Source organism: Manacus vitellinus, unplaced genomic scaffold, assembly GCF_001715985.3.
Source record: "Manacus vitellinus isolate BGI_N305 unplaced genomic scaffold, ASM171598v3 scaffold_63_pilon, whole genome shotgun sequence".
Taxonomy (NCBI): domain Eukaryota; kingdom Metazoa; phylum Chordata; class Aves; order Passeriformes; family Pipridae; genus Manacus; species Manacus vitellinus.
The window spans coordinates 776,012-799,448 of record NW_021940711.1 but is presented as its reverse complement, the minus strand read 5'-3'; the positions used below and the strand labels follow the sequence as shown (position 1 = coordinate 799,448).

General features: G+C 44.5%; 1 protein-coding gene across 1 annotated transcript in view; it reads left to right on the top strand.

Moving 5' to 3' along the window:
* The first annotated feature begins 16,251 nt into the window (after positions 1 to 16,251).
* ANO1 (anoctamin 1) overlaps positions 16,252 to 23,437 on the top strand; it is a 79,620-nt gene continuing 72,434 nt past the window's right edge. Inside the window, exon 1 of the mRNA XM_029963792.1 lies at positions 16,252 to 16,445. Within this exon, the coding sequence (XP_029819652.1) occupies positions 16,388 to 16,445 (58 nt within the window). The 5' untranslated portion in view covers positions 16,252 to 16,387. The remainder of the gene's footprint in view (positions 16,446 to 23,437) is intronic.

Sequence of the window (23,437 nt, the reverse complement as noted above, 5' to 3'; positions counted from 1 at the left end):
AATATTCCTACTGTGCTTTGTGTTAGAATTTAGTAAGGGTGGGATTAACTCCTTTACTGAGCATCACTACATCGAATATTACACTTCAGTGACCATTATTTTCAGAAACAAAACTGAAAAACCTTTCTGAAATTAAACCAAACCACTCTTCAACGCTTGCATTCAGCTCAGAGTTAAGATTTCAAATTTATACCAATAGACAGGTAATCTGGAGGTTTATGTTATGTTTTCTCATGCCTATGAGTAGGCAGGAACGATTAAAGCAAGTTAAAATCATTGAACTCTCCTTTCTCTTGTAATTGAACTCGGAAAAACAGTGCTGAATTTTGAGTTTTCAAAAAGTTAAAGACTATTTTTATTTCATTTTTAAAGTTGTTGTGTTCTTGCCATAACAATCTTGAATTACTTGCCTGGTAGTGTCAGGCACTTACAGAGCCAGGTAATGTCAAGTATTAAAAATCTTTTGGCAGACTCGATGCCATACCCAAGACAAAATGTATGAATTTCAAGGGAAGAGAGAGTCTTTTGCTTGGTCTGAGTGTGCCAGAATGTCTCTTCTCTATTTTGGGGTGATCCCAGATTATCTGTGAGGGAAAAGAGAGGGTGTAAATTCCAGTGCCTTAGCGGGGGGGGTCTGAGGATTGTGAACTTTCTCCTTTCACAGTGTATTTGTACAGGTAGGCTTGCCCCCTTTTTTGTGCTGTAAAAATCCAGTGCTTATCATGCTGGTGGGTTTTTACAGCACCTCTGCTCTCAGCAGAGCACACTCTGCTTTGAAGGAATCTTGGATGAGCAGAGTCTAATCAGGCAAATTATCTCTCCTCCATCTTCCACATTTTTTTTTCTGTTCCACTTGTACATTTGAAACCTTTATGATATGCCCATATAAAGACATTCATCCCTATTTTTTGGTAATTTAGCACCTCTTGAAACCAGACTTGCCACCCAAACTCATGGGCAAGCATTGACATGTGTCTTGTGAGATCAGCTTCTTCCCCTTGAATAAATGCCATCAGCGTGGGGGGAAGTTATGTGATGATTCATGTCTGAAAACTGTAGGCCAGGACAATGCTTTTAAAAGCTGCATCTAAGTTTAGGCTTAGATTGCAACAGATAACTAACCTGGAAAATGGGATGCAGAGCAATGTGAAAACCCTGACACAGGCTAGACTTCCAGTCACTCAATATTGCGCAATCTAAGATAAATAGAAATTTTGGTTATGAAGCTTAAAAAAAAAAAACCCTCAGGATGGAATGCTTGTTGAACACAATACTGTCTGATTTCTACTTTGTCAGCTGTAAAATTCATCTCCTCATTAAAAAAAAAAAAAAAAAGTTTAAATAAGCCAAAGTTTATGAAACATATGTTTGCGTTTAAAACTGTTTTGCTGTTCACTTTGAGATGACTTTGGAGACATGGCCTGTGTTATAATACCACTTCCATTAAACATTGGAGGCTCAGCTTTTTTCCAAAAAAATTCACACAAACATTCTGCTCTTAATCCAAACAGAGGGGTTATGAACTGAACCTTCAAACAGAAACTCTCAGTATTTGGCTTCTCAGCTCAGTAGCACCAATATGGGATGCCAACCAGCATGCAGTGTAATTAATAATTGTTGTAAAAAAAAAAAAGGTCCTTAAGGCAAAATACCCAGTGCATATAGCTTGTCTGCTTTTTTAACCAAATAAGGGAATAGGGCATTTCACTGTTTATAATAGCACCATGAAATACGATGTTTCAAACTGTTAAAGAAAACACATTTAAACTTTTCCTGCCCATTTCCAAGTTTCTTTGACTTTTAAAAAAAAAAGAAAAAAAATAAATATGGCTACAACTCTCTGGCAGATTTATAGGAACCTCCTTTTTTCACTTTTCAAAACACTTTATCAAAGCTCCAGAGATGAACAACATATCACCCAAGTTCTGGCAGTTATGCAAAGGATTGTACACACAGTTCCCAAAGAGTAAACATGCAAAAATCAATTCCAGGGAATGACAGAAAGCGGAACTAATTAAAGACACCAAAGCCAAAGAGATCATTTTCTAAGACAAACATGTCAATATTTATCACGTAAGTGAAGTTGGTGCCCCAGTGAGTCTGGTGGTGTTTATAAACATACATCTGGCACAATAACCTGTTGGTAATTGCAAAATGAATGCTAATAAAATATGTATAAATACTTAAGCCCTGCATTAGGCAACTCTTAAAGTATTGCTCTTATCAAAGCTTAAACATCATATTGTCTGACAGCATCCTGAAGTTCTGTAAGGCCCAAACATTTGTCATTGTTTCCACTTACATTATCATTTTTTGACTTAAACAGAGTTGCTTTTGGTTACAGCAGTGCAAGGAGACAGTTCAGAGCACGAAGTCCCCATTCCACATCTTTCTTTCCTTTATTTTTATCACCCTGCAAATCCAGTAGCTGTTGAACAGAGTTCCCTTGGGCTCTCCTGCTTGTGATGCCATTCCTATCCCGTGCTGATTACCCCTTCCTCTTGCTGGAGGCTTTCTTGGCATCAGACCCAGGCCAAGGCAAATGAAAACACATCCTCAGGATTTTATTCCCTGCCACTAGTCTGCCTTGTGCTCTGAACAGAAAGCTTAAATCAGTGGGGCTTCACTGCCCAGAAAGAAGGGCAACTAAGTGCATTTAGGAGGAAAGGATGTCTTCCTCAGTCCTGACAAAAATCACCAGAGCTGTTGTAATTTTTAAAGCTTTGCAACACTCAAGGTGATGCTGGTGTGGTTCTGCCACATGAGGTTTTTCTCATCAGCTGAGTGTTTGGTGTTCAGTGACAGCAAAGCTACGCTCTCCCAGAACGCTCAAACTACTGCCAAGGCCTCCCTTTTTTCACAGCCAGGTTCTTTCAAGGCAAGGAGAGCATGTTTATTAGTGCTTTGTTTTGTTTCTACCGTGGTGTGCCACTGAAACAGAGCCACTTGAAGAGGAGGCAGCTATTGCAGGTCACTGGAAAAGCACTTCTGTGCTCTGGTGCCAAAGACAGAGGGTAGAAAGTGGGGAGAAGAGATGAATGAATGTGTTACACGAGCTCTCTGCACACTTCAGTAGCCAGGCCAGTTATCCTTTTCTGATTCCCTGGTGTATTTTATTATCTAGTATGGCTGAGGTTTCTAACTGCTTCTGAGCTTTGCATGTGTCAAAAGCATTCAGGGAACACTGATTCCTTGTAAAGCACAGCTCTAGAGCTGATCAATAAAATTCAGCTCTGCAGATTGAAATTCATATCCCCCCTCAATACAAATTGAGTATTGCAAAATGAAGGGGCAATCTGCAGCAAACCTGCACAGCAAAGAAAAGTTAAAAAAGAGCACTATGGCTCAAAGGCTGTACTTTAGAGTTTGAGTTTTTGGCTTTGGAAAAGTCAAGGTACTATTTCTTTCTATTTTTTGATTGTCTTGGGTGGAAATTTGACTGTAACAGCAAGAAAGCCAGGTTGTATTCATCATTTGACTTTATTTCTACTTGGTTGGTTAGGAAGAGAATTTCCTGTCTGCAGGAAAGTTCTGTGCTTTGGAAAGAACACTTTATTTCAGGTGGATTGAAACATTATATGCCGGAGTTGACATAGTGAATGAAATAAAGTTCAGGAAGTTTTCATTGCTGCCCGAAAGGAAATTTTATCAGACCTGACATCCCTGATGTTAGAAGTTCCAGCATTCACAAAGGGGCATTTTCTAACTTTTCTGTGACTGACTCCAGTTCAGGCTCTTTATAAGTAGCTCTTTGCCCTTTTCAGAGCTGCCTCCTGCTCTGCACCACCACCAGCATGTGTGTTGTCATTCTGAGATGGTTTGAGGAACTGGTTCAACTGAAAACAAAACAAAACTTCCTTTTTTTTTTCTTGTCCCTATCCAGCCAAGTTACCTGAGTAGTTTCTAATAGGTTTGCATGCCCATAGTTGAGGGGAAGGAGTGAGTGCAGCAATAAAAGGCCCGGGACGAGGGATGGATTAAGCCAGTGTTGCCACCAAAAGTTGTTCATGTGGGATCTCAGTCACTGTACCATTTCATTATCATGTAAGGACTACCTTGTTTCCTCAAATCACCTCCTCCAAATCCCCCCAGAGCTGATTCATATGTCTGAGGAAGATGTATTAAGTACCGCGGGTGGATAAGAAGCAGATGTTTGATGTGAATGTTAAAAATTCCAGGACAGCTTTTGCAATGACAGAGACTGCTCTGGTGTCCTTGGCCAGCTTCCCTGTATTGTGTGTTGTTTGGATACACTGCAGAGATGGATGCTGCAGTCATGTTTAGTGTAAGGCACCTATCAGAGGCATCCCAGAAGCCCGGGGCACACGTGAAATATCCGTAGATAAAAGAGGGAAAGATCATAAACTCAAGGAAGGAAGAAAGAACAAAATGTATTTATCTAAAGGAGAAAGAGGAGGCAATCCTGAACACAACTGCAGGAATAATGGCTCCTGGAAAGTAAGCAAAACACGAGGATGTCAGTGCACATTGATCAGTGCAGACCTGAACAAAAGCATCAGGTGATGATGCTCAGTTGGCATTTGTAGTGAACAAGCTGTTTGTTGAATGTCAGACAGGAACAGCTCTGCTTGAAGTGATGTTGTGCAAAACAGCACAAGCAGCACTCGAGCTTTTGCAAGTGCAGGAATTAACAGTGCTACAAAGACACACACACACAAAAATGCTTGTATGGTGAACACCGTTGGAGACGTGGCCTAATGCAAGTAAAAACCTCTACTATTTTTGGAATTAAGTAAAAAGAGAGAAAAATTTGGATCAGCCAACAGTTGGACACTCCTAAACTAGCCTGCTCCTCACCTCCACTCCATCCCACCGCCTATTCAAGATTAAGTGATTGGAGAAAAAGCCTCTCTTACACACCTACAAGCTTTCTCAAGTCAGAGATTTCCCTGATTTCAAGGGCTGGTAAGTGCAGTGGGAGCCCTGAGGGTAAGGTTGGAAAAGCCAGGCTTTGGTCTCAAGTTTGCAGAAGTGATGTGGGTTTTTTCCTCCTAACTGGGCCTGTTGTCAGTAGTGGACAAGGTAAACATTTACACGTGGGGAATAAAGCACAGACAAATTAGCTGAGTCACATTCACAAGCAAGGTGGTTAATGGTGTGAAAAGGATTCACACCTCCTGACTCCCTCTTCTGTGTTTTATCCACAAACCCATTTTTAAGTCATGGGATACTTCTGAGTTTGTGATGAATTTAAAGAATACATTACATCTTCAACACACATATATACATTTACAAAGCCAAAAGAGTTTTCTCACTCTGGAAACCACTTATAAACAGTTCTACCTACATTAAATTGGTAAGAAATAAGAAAAAGTATTTTAGTGGCTGCAAGCAACTGTATTTTCATGTCCACAAGTCAGAGCAAAGAAACTTAGCAGCTGTGATTACACAGCAGTCAAAGGTTATACCTGCAAGCAATTAGTGCAGAGGGACTTTTAATCCAACAGTGTCCTGGTCTCTCCAGCCTCCACAGAGACCTTCTGCCCTTTTTTGGGCCACAACCACCTCTGTCTTTGTTGTGGGACAGATAAATTGATAGTAGAGGTTATCCCACGGGCAAGTTTCAGTATCTGAGACCCACATGTGGCAGACAGACAAACACAACAGTGAGCAGGCAGTTCATAACCCAGACGAACACAGAGAATGGGAAAAGCAATTCTGTGCAGGTCCAAACATAGCCAGTTATCAGGAAAATCTGAGCCATGAGATCTGTGTCATTGTACAACCATTTTCCCAAGCAGAATAACAGAAGGCTTGAAACCTTCATACTTGGATCATCATCTCATGAATGGTATAATTGACCTGTGTATGGTATGACTACATTGCAAAGACATTTTAACTCTCTATGGGGCTGTGCAGGGGCTCAGCTGTGATTTTTAAATGAAAGAAAACAGTGTAGCACTGGGAAAAAAAATGTATTTCCTCCCTGTGGTTGTTACCTGCTGACTTAAGCATCCAACCTAAACAAGCTCTCAGTTACAGAGCCCCCATGAGACCCCATTTGACCTGGGAAGTGTTAATGTCTTTGAAAACTCCTTCCACCAGTGTTTGTTTAGGCTGGGAAGAGGGAAGGGCTAGAGGGAGAGTTACCTTGAGAATTAAAAGAACATAAAAAGAAAATCCAGGAGGAATGAGGGTGCAGCTAAGAAAGCAGGAAACACCTCAGGAGGAAACCTTCAGCATCTGAAGTCAAAAGAGGAGGAAAAAGGGAAAGTCGGGAAAAGCTGAAAAGAAAAATACTCTGCCAAAACCATTCACTGAAGCCCCAGAGGTGCCTTTGCTTTCATTCACTGCACTGAAACATCGTGTTCCTTTGAATGCAGCTCTCTTTTATGAGCAGCAGTGGGAAAATGAATAGCAGCTGATGTTTCCCATACGGAACCTTCCAACCTGACAGGGGGCCTTGCAGTGGGGCTAGAAAAGCACAGCAGCAACTCAGCAGTGACAAAGGTGCTCAAGCAGTGCTTAGATGGCCTTTCCCTCACACCACAGCTCTGCTCTGGGAATGTTCATGGGCTTGGGTCTCGTGCTCACTCTCTGCACTGGGATAAATTCCACTGTTCTGCTTGTTTGTATGTGCAGATGCCCATATTTCAGCAGGTGGGATCACACCATATTAAGAACTTTCATATCTTAATTTATCTCCCAAGACTTCCTTTTTAGTCAGCTTTATTGTGGAAATACAAAGAAATTGAGAAAGGACTGGAAATTTGAGTAACACAAGCATAACTGATACTTCTATAGTAAAACAAACAAACAAACTAATGGTCCTTTGTCTCAACTTTGCATTCTGGGGGGTATTTGGTATTTTTTTGCTTCAGAGCTGGATTCCTCCTTTACAAAACCAAGAAAACAGGATTCCACCTTCCTAGGGAAGCACCTGTGGTGGGAAATAATCCGAATTCTACCATGTAAAAGAAATGAGGCAGCATAAGATGCACATGGCAGGGATTGCTTTCCCAGTCGTTTCAGATTCAAGAGAGATAAAACATTACATTGCTTTCCTTTATTTCCAAAATCCATCTCATTTCAGAAGGTTATCAGGAGTCGTAACAGGGTTTTTTTCTGATTTATTGTATGTGAACAGTTTCTGTCTTGCTCCACTGGCTTGTTGGTGCCCCCTCGTGTTTAAAAGAACATGATAAAGATCAGTTGTGTTCATAGAGAAGGACTTAAATAACCATACCTAAGAATTGTGTGAAAATTAGGGCAGAGGGGGGGAAAAAAAAGATTCTTTAAAGCTTTTTTTCAGAGTTTAAAACAGAGTTTTAGCTTGTAATTTTTCAGGAGTGTTTTTGCATTATTCCAGATGTTACTAAAGCCACTGATAAATTACAGGCACTTATAAGTTTATAATAAGTGTATTTTTTTAAAGTATTTTAAAAACACTCAAAAGGAACACTGTGATTTCTTCTCTTCATTTAAGTTTAACATTCCCATGTATATAATCAATAATTAAATAATACTCTCGGTGTTCTGATGGTGAAAGGTATCTGTGGACTTGTTTTCAGGTACTTTTATCTCAAGGTGTGTGAGTTGTTGGGTGTGCAGGTTGCACATGAGAAAAAGGAGTTGGAGCAGAATCAGCCTCTGGAAGTTCTCTTAATTGTGTCACTGGTCCCTTTCAGACCTTGTGCCAAGTACCTCACCTCATAGCTCTTGATATCCTCATCCTCAGTACATGTGTTGGCATCTTCCCAGGGGAATTCAACCTGCTGTTACAGTAAAAGAACTGTGTAGAAAAAAATTATATATATATATATATAAAGTCTTGTCTTTTTAGCATTGGAAAAGCTGATAAAATAGGCCAAAGAAAAGTTACATATGTGGTCACTAATGACCAGATCTCCCCCTTATTCTTGTGCAACAATGCAGGATGGGGGAAAAAAAAAACAACAAAAAGCCTGGTTTTCAGTTCCAGGATGAACACAGATGGATTTGGGTCAGTACAATATGGGCAAGTAAACATTTTGCTGTGGTCCTGGAAGAAAATTGTGTCCAGCAAGTTGGCTGTGACTCAGGAGCATGAGAGGAACCCTGTCAGCAACCCAGCAGCTGAGAAGGCTATGGCAGCATGTTATGGGATGACCAGACACGGGCTGGGTGGGTGGCAACCATCCCAGCTAAAAAAAACCAGAACCCAGCAAATTTTAAGAGCTCTTGAAGACCCAGTGTTTTGAAAACAAGAGCTGATTTTGAGAGGAAACTGCCAGAACCATCAGAAATTTGTGTGAATGTATCTATTTCCCACTTTGACCTGCAGAAATGGTTCGCACAGAACTTCCTAAAACCACTCAAGTTCAGTTTTCCTCTGTGCTGTGATTTGAGTTCTCCTGAAAAACAGCTCCCCTCTGAGAAAAAAAACCCAACAGACTCCTTCATGTGGTACCTCTTGGATCACAGTCCTGACAAAAACAGGTGTGGAACAGCCTTTCCTCTTTCCTTGAGGACAGTCCGGAGGGCGAGCTGCAAAAAAATTCTCAAATGACAGATCAACTCCTGAGCGGTGCAACTAAAAAGATTTATTGAGATTAGGGGGAGAAGGTGGCACTGGAGCTGAAGAAATGGCCTGGATGTCACACCTACCCCTGACACGAGCTAATCAGAGAAGTTTGACTTTGGCTTAGTCACGGTGAATAAGGCTCCAGGAGCGCACAAACTTTTTTTATCAAATCTTTTTATCCCTCCTTGTCCAGCCCTCCTCTCTTATCTAAACCTAGCCCATGGCTACAGCTTTTGAGTCACCTTGGGTTTGTCATCCCTTCCTCCTTTGCCTGACTTCCCACCCTGATTTTCACGTGCTTTGAAGAAGGCAGAGACCTGTGGGAACACACAGGACCCAGTGTCAGCCACTTGTTTTTAAAACACCAATGTGTGTGTGTGCTCTGTGCTGCAAGTGAGGCATTTTTATGGCTCATTTGTGTGCAATAACAAATGGCATGGCTCTGTTAATCTTAATTACCCATCTGGGTATAGACAGGCGAGTTGTATTCACAGATGAAACGCAGGGAAGTATGTGGTGTTCAATCCCACCAGGAAACAATCACCGCTGCCTTATTTCATTTATATAGATTCAAAGCACAACATAAAAATGTCCATATTCTTTCTTGGATCCATTTGATGTTCAAAGACATGCACATGGAGGATACAACCATCCCTGACTAGCAAGACCATCTGCTCTGTCCTACTAAGATCTGCATACCCTGTCTCAGAGGGATGACTGCATATTAAAACATCCTTCTTCAAATTCTTCTGTATTTCTTTCTTTTGGTACCTGCCCTCCAGAAACACAGCTTGAGGCTGAAAAACAGAACACTACTTTAACCAAGCTCACCATTCTCAGTTTCTCAGGCAGGTCACTGGTATCCATGTTTTGGAAAATGCTGGTGAATCTCCATGAACCTGCTGTTGACTCAGCCCCAGATTGGGTTCTCAGCCCATTGTTCTCTTGTTTCTAGGGAGTTTTCACAGAGATCCCAACTGAATTCGTGATTCACGTGTTTAAATCACAAACACCTTGGAGATAAATTGTGAATATTTAACAAAAAAAAAAAAACAAACAGAAAAACCAAAACCAACCCAAACAACCAAAGACACAAAAAAACCCTGGTAACCACTAGTTGTAACACAATCTATGAAAGTATAGAATCTAAACCTACAATCCATTGACAGTCTCATGTGCAACTTCATTGGGAATGTCTCATGTCCATGGAAAGGCCTTATAATATTTGTAGGTAATTGGTGTATAGACCATTTTAGGGCACTGTAAGAATTAAATTCTTAATTCTTAATAAATAGAAATAAAAAGCAGACCCATGAGCATGTGGAATATTATCCAAATATTAGTGCAACAGGTTCTTTGCTGTTATACCACAAATGGTACTGTTACTACTTTAGGTCTTCGCTCATTTACAGAAGTCCAAATTTTCTACTTTTTGGGAAGTGTTGTTGTAAAATAATGGTCTGAAATTGTCAGCTGCCACTGCAGAAAATGCCCTTGTGACAGGATCACACACCCCAGAGGTGGCAGAAACCTGGAAAGTTAATACAGGTTTTTCCAGCTGTGGCCACACTGCCAGCTGGAAACCCCTGAGTGAAGAGGAGCAGCCTCAGCATCAGGCAGATTGGAGCTGTGGGAAGGGAGGGATCCTTGAGAAGTCACCAGGGAATAAAAAGGCCTTGGGCTTCTTGGTTTGTGGCATCTGAGCTGGAGGCAGGAAAGGGAGGTCAGTTTGGGCTCCTGGGACTTGGGAGGTGGGATGGACAGGGAGCAAAACACCATAGTTTGGGTCTGTAGGTGTGACCTCTGTAATCCTGGGGGGCTGGAAGAACCAGCATCTCCTTCTGCAAGCACTGTCAAGCCTCTGAGCTTTACAGAGCCTAGTCTCCAGTGGATAACAAATCTTGAGCTGTTTTAGTGGCATATCTGCTGATAATGAACGAGGATATGAAAGTATTTAGGTCCTGGCATGTGAAAACCATTGCTGCTCACGGCAAAACTCCCATCACCGTTAATGAAGTGCTAAAAACTTGTCTCTCAGTGGGCTGCCAGTCTGTGCAGGACGGTAATTCTGCTGTAGGATGACTGTAGCACATGGGCTGCAGCCTTCCAGTATCCAAGCCACTTAAAGGGTATTAGCCTGAGTCATTGTTAGTGCCTCTTTGTGTCTTATAACAAAAGGCTTCGCTGCTTCAATTATAAATGGTGAAACAACTGCAGGTTCAAAACGAAGTTGCAGAAGACACTTAGACTAAATACCTGTTGAGGGAGATGCTGGCTCCCATAAATGCAAAGAGCGGCAAGTGGAGTCACAAGTAAAGGCTTCACCTTTTTTTACTCTTTATGATTCAAGTGACTTAAGCTCTAGGAGTAACTTCTGGTAAGCAATTTTATATATTATATATATATATATATATATTTTACCTTCATTGCTTAAGACCAAAGATGCAGGGGGCAGGTTGTAGCATGCAGCTGCACTTTGCACATGGGAGCACTGTGGGTTGATTTTTGCTTTGGACTGTACACCACAAAAAGAAAAAAAATAAGAAGAAAAGCAAAGATACATGATAATTTTGATTTTTCCCATCAGATTCAGTTCAAGAAGGTAATCAATAGCTGCTCCTGTTAGTCACAGATCAAAGAGCAGGGAACATACACTGCTATGTCTAATGGAAATGGCCATGGACCAGCAGACTTGCCCTATAGCAAGAAGGGATTGAGATTAGGAAAAACTTCTCTAAATGCAAGGGTAATTTTAAGCATAGCACCAGATTCCCACAGGAGCTTGAAAGGGATGATGGCAATCTCATCAAAAGGAGAAAAGGAGTCAGGAAACTCAGATCAGCAGTAGCTTGGGTCCAGTTGAATCTGCCTTGGGACAGAGAGGGGGACTGGATCCAACTGCAGAGAGTCTAAAAAAATTGGGAGTGGGCTCGGTTTCACTCCCCCACCCCTCTGGCTGGTGCAGCTGTGCAAGCCAAGGCTGTCATAATTTCCTTCCATCAGTAGCAAGGGGAGAATCAGAGACCAGCTGTGACTCACATGGTCTGAGTCAAACCTTCTCCTGTGAACACAGCTTACAGCATCTCCTAATTTCATTTCAAAGCCCTGGCTGGGCTCTTGGGTGGTGTTACTTTCAACTGTAAATTGCAGAGGGAAGAAGTGGGAGGTTCCTCTGACTTTTTGTAAAATGACACTTGGAAACTTGGGCAGCATTAATGGGAAAACCCTGCGTGTTTCCCATCCTAGTGCCTAATAGCAACTAGTGAAAGTGTTTCATGGGGACGTGAGAAAGGGAACAGTCCTCATGTATGTAGAAGCAGGGAGAGGATTGTCTTTTAATTTCTTTTTTTCCTTCATTTTCCACTTCTCTTACATCGTCTAAACTTGTGAAAATCAGTCATCCTAAGTATTTATTCTTAATTTAGGCAACACGTGACCCCCAGCCTGCTTCTGTCACTGGCACAAGGCAAGGTAGTGGATGTTTGTCACTACAGGCATTGTTTTATTCAGTCCTTAAACCACCTGCAGATTTGAGCACATACTTGGTGCATTGTTACTTATAAACAGCACTCAAGTTTTTCTCACTCAGCTTTGGGAAAATGTTAAAACACACACACACAAAAAAAATTAGAAAAAAAAGAAGCAGAGACTGTTCACAGAAGTAATATTTAACATAAGCATGCACAGAAGTGCCTGTGCTTGACATGAATGAGTTCAAAACACACAAAATATTCTGTGCTTTAGGTACATGAGCTCTGGATGTATATATCCAGCCACGAGAATTGCCATACTCTGAGGTCCATCTAGCCCAGGACCCAGTGTCTGTCAGTGGTAAGTAGCAAGAAAAGGAGATTAGAAACAGAACATCCTTCCCTACAAATGCCTTTCCAACCATCAGAGGCTTAAGAGCTTACTCAGCTGAAAATTATAGCCAGACCACTTTGTACAGTAGACACCACTGGAGCTATTTTTCACAAATATTTCTCATCCCTTTTCAAAAAAAAAAAAAAATTGCTTCTGACTTGACTTGTATCTCATGAAAATGTAACAATGCTCCATAGTTTTGTTATATTTACCATTATATAGTAATTTACACAAGAATCTTATGGTTTCAGTTTATTACATGGAAAAAACCCTTTTCTTATTTTTTTCATCTTGCCACCTACTAATTTCTGTGGGTATACCTTAGTTTTTATATTGTGACTTACCATTCCCTGTTTATCTTTCCCACGTTGCCTGTGCTTTTGGGGCTCTCTGGAACATGATTCTGCACAACACACCCACTTTTTTTGCTTGTGAGTCAATGACAGGCAGGGAGTGTGTTGTGTGTAGTGGTGAAGGTGAGGAGCAGGGGCTCCACTGCTGTCACAGCAACAGCCAGGGTTTGTTTCACCGTCATGTGATTGTGTTCATGCTGTTTTCGGGAGGCTGCCAGGGATATGGGCTCTTATCTCTGGATGCCCCAGCTGAACAGAGAGCTGGAGCGTATCCCTGCCTTCACTGAGTGCCCCTCAAAAGTGTAAAAGACCTCATAAAAATAGTTCAGAGGCAACTCCGAGGCAGGGAGGAGGTTGGTGGGCTGGTTGGTTGGTTTGGCGTTTGGGATGGTGGGGCCGGCGTCACACGCAGGCATTTCCCGGGAGCGTGAGCACCCTGAGCACCCAGAGCCTCCGCTCAGCTTCCAAACACAGGAGCCAAGAACTGCATTATTATTGTTATGAAGGTACACAGTACATTTTGCAGGAGCAGACTGTAAATATTTCCAGCAATAGGTGTGGATGCCAAGCTTCGCTGTCGCCTTCCTAGCCGTTAAGAAGGCACTATTTTGTTTTATTGCACAGACAGTAGATCCTCCACCCCTTCGCCACCCTTCTCACAAGTACGTGTTGGGGTGGCACACTGGGTTTATCACACGCTGAGGAAGAAAACTGGAGCTGGAGTCTCTGCTTCCTGTCATCCCAACAGCCTATTTTAGCTCGTGGGGCTCTTGAAAAGACAAATCGTGTTTCCTCTGCTCTCGTGCGTGGTCGGAGCCTGAGCAGTTCTGTCCCTTCAGGTGCACCAGTGGTCCAGCCCGTGGTAATCTGCAATTAAAAAGCCCACGTGCCCACACAGAGGAGCCCAGGGAATATTAAAAAGTAAAGAAAGTAGTGTGGAGAAGCAGGACAGAGGGATGGAGGTCAGGCAGGCTCCGTCCAGATGTTTTCCCATTGTCTTTATATCAGTTTCCAACAACAGGCTTCTCCAAAGCAGCTCAAGGATGTGCTAGAGCTCATCTAGGGGAGTGGGAAGGAAGCTTGTTGTCCTGCCTCTCAGTACTACTGGGTGGAGCACAGGTTCCACAGCACACGGAGATTTTTCCACTTCCACTCAAATCTGGGCCATGTCAGCCCCGGGACCTTCTGAAATAATACCAGGCAATTCATGTATTTTAATTTTCAGGACACTTTAAAAGTAAAAATTGCCTGTTAACACTTAAACACTTGGAATGAGGCAGTAATGTCAATTTTATTTTTACTTTTTTTTCCACTTGGGGAGCTGGAATACAAGCTTAATTTTGGAAATCCTGCTTGTCAGACTAAAACTTCCTAAAGCCTCTTGCAGAATGATGCCATCAATCAGCTGGTCCACCTCTGGCTGGGCTTTCAGTAGGGAATTACCCACAGAAAAGGTATCACTTCAGTGGTGAAGGCACATTCTGTGCTGCCCTGTGCATATATCCAGGCTGGGTTCCCACCCCAGCTGTACTCAGCAGATGCTCGTGGAGTTTGTGGTCATGATGAGATAGGACACTGGAATCCAGCATTATTTCCAGATTTCTTTGTGTTTCACATCCGTAAAACAAATATATATGTTGGTCTCGTGCCCACATTTGGTTCTGTCGCAAATCTCCATCCAAAATAAATTAATTTCAGGCAAAGGGAAAAGAGCACGTTCCCAAGTGCCTTTGATCCTGGGTTAATCAAGCTGGTAACTGAGGCTTCAGTGCAACACAATCTACTCGCCCTCTCTTCTGCTAAGAATAAACTAAGTGATGGGCATTTTAAAAATAGTCCAATCCATACTGTCCCAAAAAAAATCCCAAAAGTCAAAAAAGGAGCTAAAAGGTATGAAATGTAGCCTGAAAGCATCCGGGCTCAAAGCCTTGAGGGTTTATATTCCATGAAGGAAAAGTCCATGCATGTAAATTCCCTGGGTTATGTATTTATTATAACGTGTTTTCTGTCCCTCCTGTCAAACTTCCAACCAACCCAGGAAAGATGCTTTTACAATTTTAAGAACACTGTCCCCCAGGGATACCTGAGCTGTAACCTGCTGTCTTTTGGGTAGCAAAGGGGGGCTGAGGGTGGAACTAGACCCCTGATCTAAGTGAGAACAGTGTCTGCTTGCTGTCACCAGGTGGGCACCCCTCTGCTACCCCTGGGCTGGGCTCCCTGATTCCTGAGTACCACCAGCAAGATGCCACTCAGCAATGTCCCTTTTGGGGGTGCAAGGGGACCAGGAAGGGCCTGGGTGCAGCAGGAGCTGTGACAAATGTGGGGTGCTTGGGGTCTGACTGCCAGAAGCTGGGAAGCCTGCCAAGCCTGCTTCCTTCTGGCAGAGCCCTTGCACGCTTCTCTTCGAGTTTTTGAGGGTTAAGTGCTTGTCTGAGATTTAAAAAAAAAAATAAAAAATAAGGGAAAACAGTCAGAGAATGGTGCAGATAAATGTGTGTCAGTTTTGCCTAAGAGGGTTTCTGCAGCACAGCACAGGCTCTGGCAGTGAATTTGGAGAAGACCAAGGAATCCGTGGGGGGCACTGAAGAGGGGTTTAAATCCGTGGGGATGAACAAGCCTGGAATCCTGCTCAAAATCCTGCACAAATCCTGCAGCCACCCAGCAGGAGGTGTAAAAGGCAAGTGGCAGCTGTTTTACACCTCACATTCCTAAAAAACAAAGTTGAGAAAAGTAACCCGGTGGTATTCTTTGAGGGTGTGACTTGGTTGGTGCGTACGGTGACATCCAGAGCATCCCTCCTGGACCAGAGCTGGGAGAGGAGGGGGGTGGCAGTCACAGCCTCCCCGGGAGATCAAAGAACATGCCGAGTTGGAAGGGACCCACAAGGACCATCGAGTCCAACCCTTAGCCCTGCACAGGACCATCCCCAAGAGACAGGGCGCCCCGGCAGCCAGCGGGGCGGAGGACAAGCTTTGTCACCGCTTCCCCACTTGCCAACCCTGTCACCTTTCCCACTGGGACAGCAGGAAACACGGGGCGGCGAACCGGGGAGGGGGCCGGTCACCCCCAAACAACGCGGGGCTTCAACAGCGCACCCCGCCGCGCTTTTTCTTTCTGTTTCTTTTTTTTTTTTTTTTTTTTTTTTTTGTTAAACTCCTTTATTTTTGCGGAGACGCAGGAGGCGCGGGAGCGTGATAAAAAAAAATATAAAATTAATAGGAAAGGGAGCTGGGAAATGACTTAATTGCGAGGGTCTTGAGCTCTTCGGCGGATGTGGCTCCCACCGCCGACCTTCCGCGGGCGCTCGCGCCGCCAAGGTCAGCGCAGGCTAGCGCGCGGGGCTCCGCGGGGGCGGCGCCGCCGGGAGGGAGGGAGGGAGGGAGGGAAGGAGGAAGGGAAGAGGGAGGAAGGAGGGCGGTGATGCCCGCGAGGGCGCGCTTCCGGCGGGCCGGGCCGCCCGTTATTTAAAGATGCTGCCGGGGGCGGCGGAAGCCGCTCGCAGGAGTGAGCGCGCCCTCCCGACAGGCGCCGCGGGAAGGAGGGAGAAAAAAGGGAGGAGAAACAGCAGCAGGAGGAGGAGGAGGAGGGATCCTGGCAAGTTCGGTGTGGTACCAAGTCCAGGCGGGCTGCAGGGCTCGGACGGGCGATGGATAAGGATGAGATCCACCTGCGCAGGCTGCCGGCCGCCGCGCCTTGGGGACCGCGTAAGTGTCCGGCCGCGGCGGGAACGGTGCGGGATGGGGGGACGCTCCTGCCCGGCCGGGGACGGGCTCCGCGGGCCGCCCCGCCTGCCCCGATAAGGGATTTATTATTAGCGTTTCATCGACTATTTTTAAAAATCCAGAAATAATCTCCGCGGAGTAGCGGCGGAATGAAATAGCTTTGTCCCATCTCCGCCCCCCCCAAAACGGTGTAAAGTCCTTTTAACCTGACTTAATATTGTAATTAAAAGCTCGTCTAGCCCCGGGAAGCCAATCTAATTGTGGGAAATTGCCGGAGTACAAAGTATATGTGACAAATCCTTGAGGTGATGATTGCTGTTAGTTCACGCTGTGCCGCGGAAGTCGAGCTAAAAAAAAAAAAAAAAAAAAAAGAAAAATCTCACTAAATGAAATGGGTCTGTCCGAGATTGTCAGTAATGCTTTTACAGAACTGACTAAATCATGTATCTGGGTATCATTAACTAATGTGTGCAGCAAAATAAATTATATATATTGGAAGGGGACAATACATTCCTTGGCTGAGAAGTTACAGAGCGTTTGGAGCCAAAGAGCAGATCGTTTAAGTGGTAGGGGGTGGGAATTTCCTTGGCTTCCCTCTAGAAATAAATCACAGCTCGGTGCCTGTGTGCATGCATGTGCACCCACATGTGCATTTATATAAAATCTTCACACACATACCCTGTGTATATAAAACCTTCGCACACAGGCATTGGAACACAAATTTTGTGAGTACTATTTACTGAGCGCATTTTTCTCCCAGTTTAGAGACAATAAAACTGGGACTGAGATGCTAACCAGGAACATACTGGAACACATTTGATTATCCGGCTGAATTGTATACAAATGAAGTAAATTTAGCATGGCACCATTTATAAATTCCACGCTTTACAATCAAAATTCCAAATCTAACTGGTGGCAGCTAAGAATAGCACAGGGAGCCCTTTTCTTCACTCCCTCTTTTTGGATTCCCACGAAAACCGTTATCCTGGAGCCTACTCATTAAATGGCCAGATATTTCATCAGAGTTCAGCCCATTTCTAAAAGAAATGCTGTTTGCTCATCAAACCATAGGCTGGTCAGAGCGCTCAGAATGAAAACTTTAATGTCTGACACAAAACAGGTGGGCTTTGTATCTTAATACCGGGGAGACTGGGTTTCTGTGTTCTGCTGGTTGTCCCACCTTAACTTCTTTATGAAAATAAGGAGCTTGAACTTTTCAAAACTGTCATGGAAAGCAGGGGAAGCCGAAGTGTTGTCACAGTACATTGACGGAGATATCTGTAAGAGGACTACATGATAAAATGGCACTAGAAACTCCACCATTACTCACGGGGCAGGTGGCAATTTATCATGAGGCAATCGCAGCGATAGGGTGAGAGTCCTGAGAAATCTTTTTGAGTGGCTTTTTTTCATCTTTGGAAAACGTAGTATTTTGCAGTGACGTTATTTAATTTACTGAGTCACCCATTAGCAGCACGAGCACTGTACACCAGCTTCATTGATGAGTTCAAGGAGCAGTTTTTTGCTCTCTGAAGTGCATGTTTGTGTTTCTGTTGATAACCTATCCAAAAGAGCTTGTTTGTAAAAGCTGGTTATAAGATGAAACTCCTTTCTTATTACATGGCACAGCCATGTATTGGGGTACAAATCCTACCCAGTTGTTTGGTAACTTCTGCATTTATTGCTGGAGAGACGTGTGGAGACCCAGCCTTAATGTTTGTACTTGGTCTTTGTACTCAGAAAACCTCCCCCAGACAGCAAAGGAGACTTGCTTGTTACGAGGAGTTGGGAAAAAATTTGGGGTCAGTGAGAGGATGATGGAAGACAGGAAAACAAGGGGGAAAAACCTGTGCTCCTATAAGCTCTGGGTAAATACTATCTGTCGCCTACATCCAAAGGACTGTTTAACTTATGGCTCACAAGGAAAAAAGTGACCTCAGCACATTATTTTTGGCTCTTTTGGTGGCATGAAAGGACAGGTGTCCCCAGCTACATCTGTGCCCTAAGGAGCCAGGCGTTGCAGCTGATGCCTGTCAGCTTATTATATGCAACTCCTTCTTTATGTCCTGGGGTAACAAGTGCATCTGATAAAGACTGGATGAGGGTCAGAATTGGGGTGGGCTCAGGGGAAAGGTACTGGCATGTTGGCTTCTAAGAGGACCATGGTGATGTCCTGTCACTTCAGAGAAAAGCTTAGAGGCACGGGGGACAAGTGCTCAGGACTGAGCACAGGTTTAGGATTCAAAAATTCCCTGAAAACCCCCTTTGAAAACTCTCCCATGGGAGAGTTTTGTCACCAGCTTAAATGTTGTCAGACTCTCACCCCAGAAAATGAAATGTTTTTCCCCTTTTCTCTGGAATACACTGCTCAATCCAAGGCTGGGACTTCCAGCAGAGCTCTGTAGGTTTTTGGTCCATATTGCCCTGCTTCCCATGGTAGCACTGCAGCTATTTCCATTAACAGTGAAAATGATGAAGCATATTAGGCTAATAATTAATCAGAGATGACAAGGGACTAATAACTGTATTGATTTAATTAGGACTTCTTTTCCAGCTCTGTAACTTGCAGTCATGCACATCATTAACTTAGCATTTTAATTTGCCGTGATAACTTATTAATTTCTGGGGGCGAGCGCGCGTGCGGCCGGGGCAGCGGCTCCGACTTTGTGCCTCGGTCCTGCCCAGGACTGGCAGCAAGCAGGGCGCTCTGTCAGCCCCTGGGAGCTGCTCCTGCAGGGCACCGAGGCAGTGGGAATTGCCGAGCCAGGTGTGGTGGGTGAGCCGGGAAGGCACGTGTGGCTCTCCGGCCGCTCGCTGCGGTCGTACGGGCGTGACGTGAAATATGGGGTAAAAGCAGCGTGCCAGAACGGGAGGAGGGAGAGTGACCCTGGGAAGGAGCAGCAGTTGTTGGCATCGGGAAGGGAAAAATGTCCCTCCTGACTTGCGCTGCACCCTTTGAATTCTGGCGATTTCGAGAAGAGGAAATGCTTGGGGACGTGCTGTGGTTGGAAAATAAGGCTCACTTTAAATTAGAATCACTTTGGGGAGAGGAGGAAAGGCAGGGGCTGTAACAGGCATGATAAACAGGAATTTACTGTGTGAAAGGCTGATGAATGCCAAGTTTACTCATCTTTCCCCCCCCCCCCCGTTTTGTTGGGGGTACTTGGCACTCGCTGGGCATGCCTGGCATCTTATGCAGCTGGTCCTCAGCAAGATCCCCTCTGGTACACTGCTGACCAGAAACTTCTCCAGCAGGGAGAAGCTGTTCCCACTGAGATCATAGAGCTAAATAGATGGTTGTGTTGCACTGTGCAGCAAGGTTTGGGACTTGCGGGGAAAGAGATCCCATCAACCTCCGCTCAGAGCTGAGCATCCTGCTCTGTATTATCAAGGTACTTGTAAACCTTTGCCCTGTGCCGTGGGAAGGCTGATTCCTCTGCTTTATCCTCGTTTGCTGCAGAGGGCAGTCAGCACAGGGACAAGAGCTGTGCAAGCCAGAAGCACCAGGCAGGCTCCATAGGAGAGCCTGTCCAAAGTCCTTGTCCTTGGGCAAGATGATGGGGAGTTTGGAGAATTTACCCTATCAAATATGCATTTCATATAGAAACGGGTCATTTTCATGTGGAAGTACTGTTGGGTCACTGTGCAGGTGAACTGTTGGTCTGGTGAGCTCCAGGAACAGAAGGCACCACTTTCCTTATTTCTTACAAGTGTTTTCAGAGATTCTGAGAAAGCCTTTCTGCACACAGCCTCATACCTTATTATACAAGCCAAGCTGGAAATAGTTGTGCTTAATTTCAGAGACTGCAGAAGATGTTTTGCTGAGGGTGGGAACATTAACCTTTCTGACCTCACCCGTGTTTGCAGGCCAACTGGAGATTATGGCAGGACTTGCAGTTCTGCCATAGGTACAAACCCCGAGAGGGGTTTTACAAATGACAAATTTTCAGGGGTTGGCAGCTTTGCTGAGACCCTATCAGGGTGTTATTTTCAGTGGTGCTAAGTCATCTTGTGCCAGCTGTTAGATCTAAGCAATGTCACTGACGCTGCGCGACTCCCTTCTGCCGCTCTGAAGAGCAAAAAAAAAGATAGTGGTGTTACCTCTCGTTGTTCCTGAGAGGTAATTTGTGGTGAATTCAGGCCTTTTAGCAACAGCCACAGAGGCTGCCTCGCTTGGGAGGCTGGGAATGCACAGGAAGCAAAGCTCCTCGTGCTGGGCTGCATTAGTCACCACGGCTGCTTCGCAGGCAAGCCCACAGGCCCTCCAGGGAAACGGATTCTTATTTATTTGGTTTAGCCTTTGATTTGTATCCCTCGTCCCTCTATTTCTGAAAGTAGTACTACATCCTGGTGGGAGGGCCAGCCCTTCTCCCTGCCCCCTAACCTCCCTGTATCCTTTAGCCTTTATCTGCAGCAGCTGACCCGTGTCCCCGTGTACATCCTCGCTCCGTTTGTTCTGTTCCTTTGTGCTGCTCCGTGGGTCCTCCCGTTTCAGCTCCCTTTGCTGTTCCCAGTGTCTTGTCCCTGCCTCTGCTCTGTGGCTGGCCCACATGCCAGTGTTTTCTGTCTTCTTCAGACTCCCACAGTTCACATTTTTGAACCTTCTACTGGCAGTCTGTCCTTCCAGCCATTACGGGAACTATTTCCAGATTTGAACTGATGGAAAGATAGTGGCAACACCAGATCCAGCGCCATTCCTCTTTAATATCTTTGCCTGCTTACCTTATCTGCATATCTGATTTATTCTTGGCAGCTCTGTATCCGTGGTAGGACCTGGATGTACATTCTTATTCCTATCAGTGGCATATTAATAATGTATACAATTACTGAGATGTCCTTTCGGACTGCAGCTCTGCAAGCTGGAACCTTTTCTTTTTTGAAGCTGACACAAACACCTAAGACTTTTCCCACGCAACTGTAAGTGATCTGGGGGAGTTTTAAAATCTGTAATCTGTTATGAAAAGCCTAAGTGGTTCGCAGGCATTAACTGCTCTTTTTATATCTTAGAAATTATTTAACTTCTGTCATGACAGCAGTGATACACAACAATACAAGTTATGTGTTCCTGGCTCCCAGTCCTGCTCTTTTGCCTCTCCCTCTGTTTGTATCCTACGGAGGGAGAAACTTGATGAGTGTGTACTAAAATGAGAAAAAAAACCCTCTGTTTTCTAAACACATTGCAAATATTTGTTGCCCCTTGTACTTCTTCATTGACGTCAGCTGATATCCTGCTTGGAATATTGCAATAGGGATCTGTGTGTTGATAAGTGACGTTCAGTAAGAAAAAAAATTGGTCCAGGGAGAGAGAAATACATTACAGAGCATTAAATTAGTGAAAAAAGGAAAAAGTCTAGCAACTAAATTACATTTCCAGTGCAGATCCAGGACACATTGTTAAAAAATTGAATAGGAAAAGTGAGCAGATACTGACTTCAGTGACATCATGGAGGTAAAAGTAATGAACTCAGAGTCCTCTGAATACATTTTGAAACTCTACTTTTTAACCTGATGTAGCGGGAGTCTTATAATTGTTCTTCAGAAGCAGAAAAAGAGCCAAGGTGGACGTTTCAGGGCTGAGCATCATTCAAAGTTTTGGGGTTTTTACTGCTTTGAAGTAGGGAAGGTGACAGACACTAGTTCAGTGCAGCAGTGACAGTCAAAGAAAACCCCATCCTGTATTTATGTCTGACCATTTGTACTATGGCATCTTGGCTGACGGCGCACCGCTAGATATGTCAATGGATGTGCTTTGCAATTCCTCCCAGATTTTGGCAGTCAAAGACTCAAAATATGGTGTGACTTTATGCTTGTGGTATGATTGCCCAGGGAAAGAAAAAAAAAAATCTACTGCAGACTGCAAAAGATGGAAGCTTTTATGCAAATACCATCCCATTCATCACAGTGTGTTGCGGTGCTATTGTCCTGAAAAGGTTTTGTAGTGATGGATTCATGGAATTTTGGCAAACCAGGGAGAGAAGGAAGAAGAAGGGTTGTGTGGGCGTACTGCATTCACTGCTGTGTGCCTGTGTGCCAGCTCCATATTAAATCACCTCTTTGGTTGTCATTAGCATTGGCATTGTCGGAGAATCACAGAATGGTTTGGGTTGGAAGGGACCACAAAGCTCATCTCGTTTCAAACCCCCTGCCAAGGGCAGGGACACCTTCCACCAGAACAGGTAGCTCAAAACCCCTTCTAGCCTGAACACTTGCAGGGATGGGGCAGGCACATCTTCTTTGGGCAACCTGTTCCAGTGCCTCACCACCCTCACAGTAAAGAATTTCTTCCTACTACCTAATCTAAACCTGCCCTCCCTGCTTGAAGACATTCCCCCTCATCCTATTACTAGGTACCCTGGTCCAAAGTTCCTCTCCAGGTCTCCTGGAGCCCCTTTTAGGAGTTCTAAGGTCTTCTCAGAGCCTTCTCTTCTCTAGGGTGACCAACCTCAGCTCTCCCAGCCTGTCTTCATACATGGCTCCAGCCCTCTGAGCGTCTTCATGGCCTCCTCTGGACTTGCTCCAGCACATCCACATCCTTCTCATGTTGGGGACCCTCAGCTGGACACGATGCTCCAGGATAGAGGTGCAAAGTCACCTCCCTCAACCGGCTGGCCACGCTGGTTTTGATGCAGCCCAACACCGACAGCTCATATTGAGCTCCTCATCCACCAACACCCCCAACTCCTCCTCCTCAGGGCTGCTCTCAATCCATTCCCTGCCCTGCCTGTGTCTGTGCTTGGGATTGCCCCAGCTGAGGTGCAGGACCTTGGTCTATTCCCATGGAGAAGCTGATCTAGACCTTGAGACCTTTTCTCATGTGTTTAGCCTGGTGGGGACACCGCTGATGGAAGGTGTGTGTGGAACAGTTTGGGATGTACCAGCTGGTGCCACGATGTGTCTGGAGGGGAGGTACCAGCTGTGGGACCACTGGAAGGGTGAGACTAAGCAAACTGTAGCAATGTGGTGAAAGCACCCTT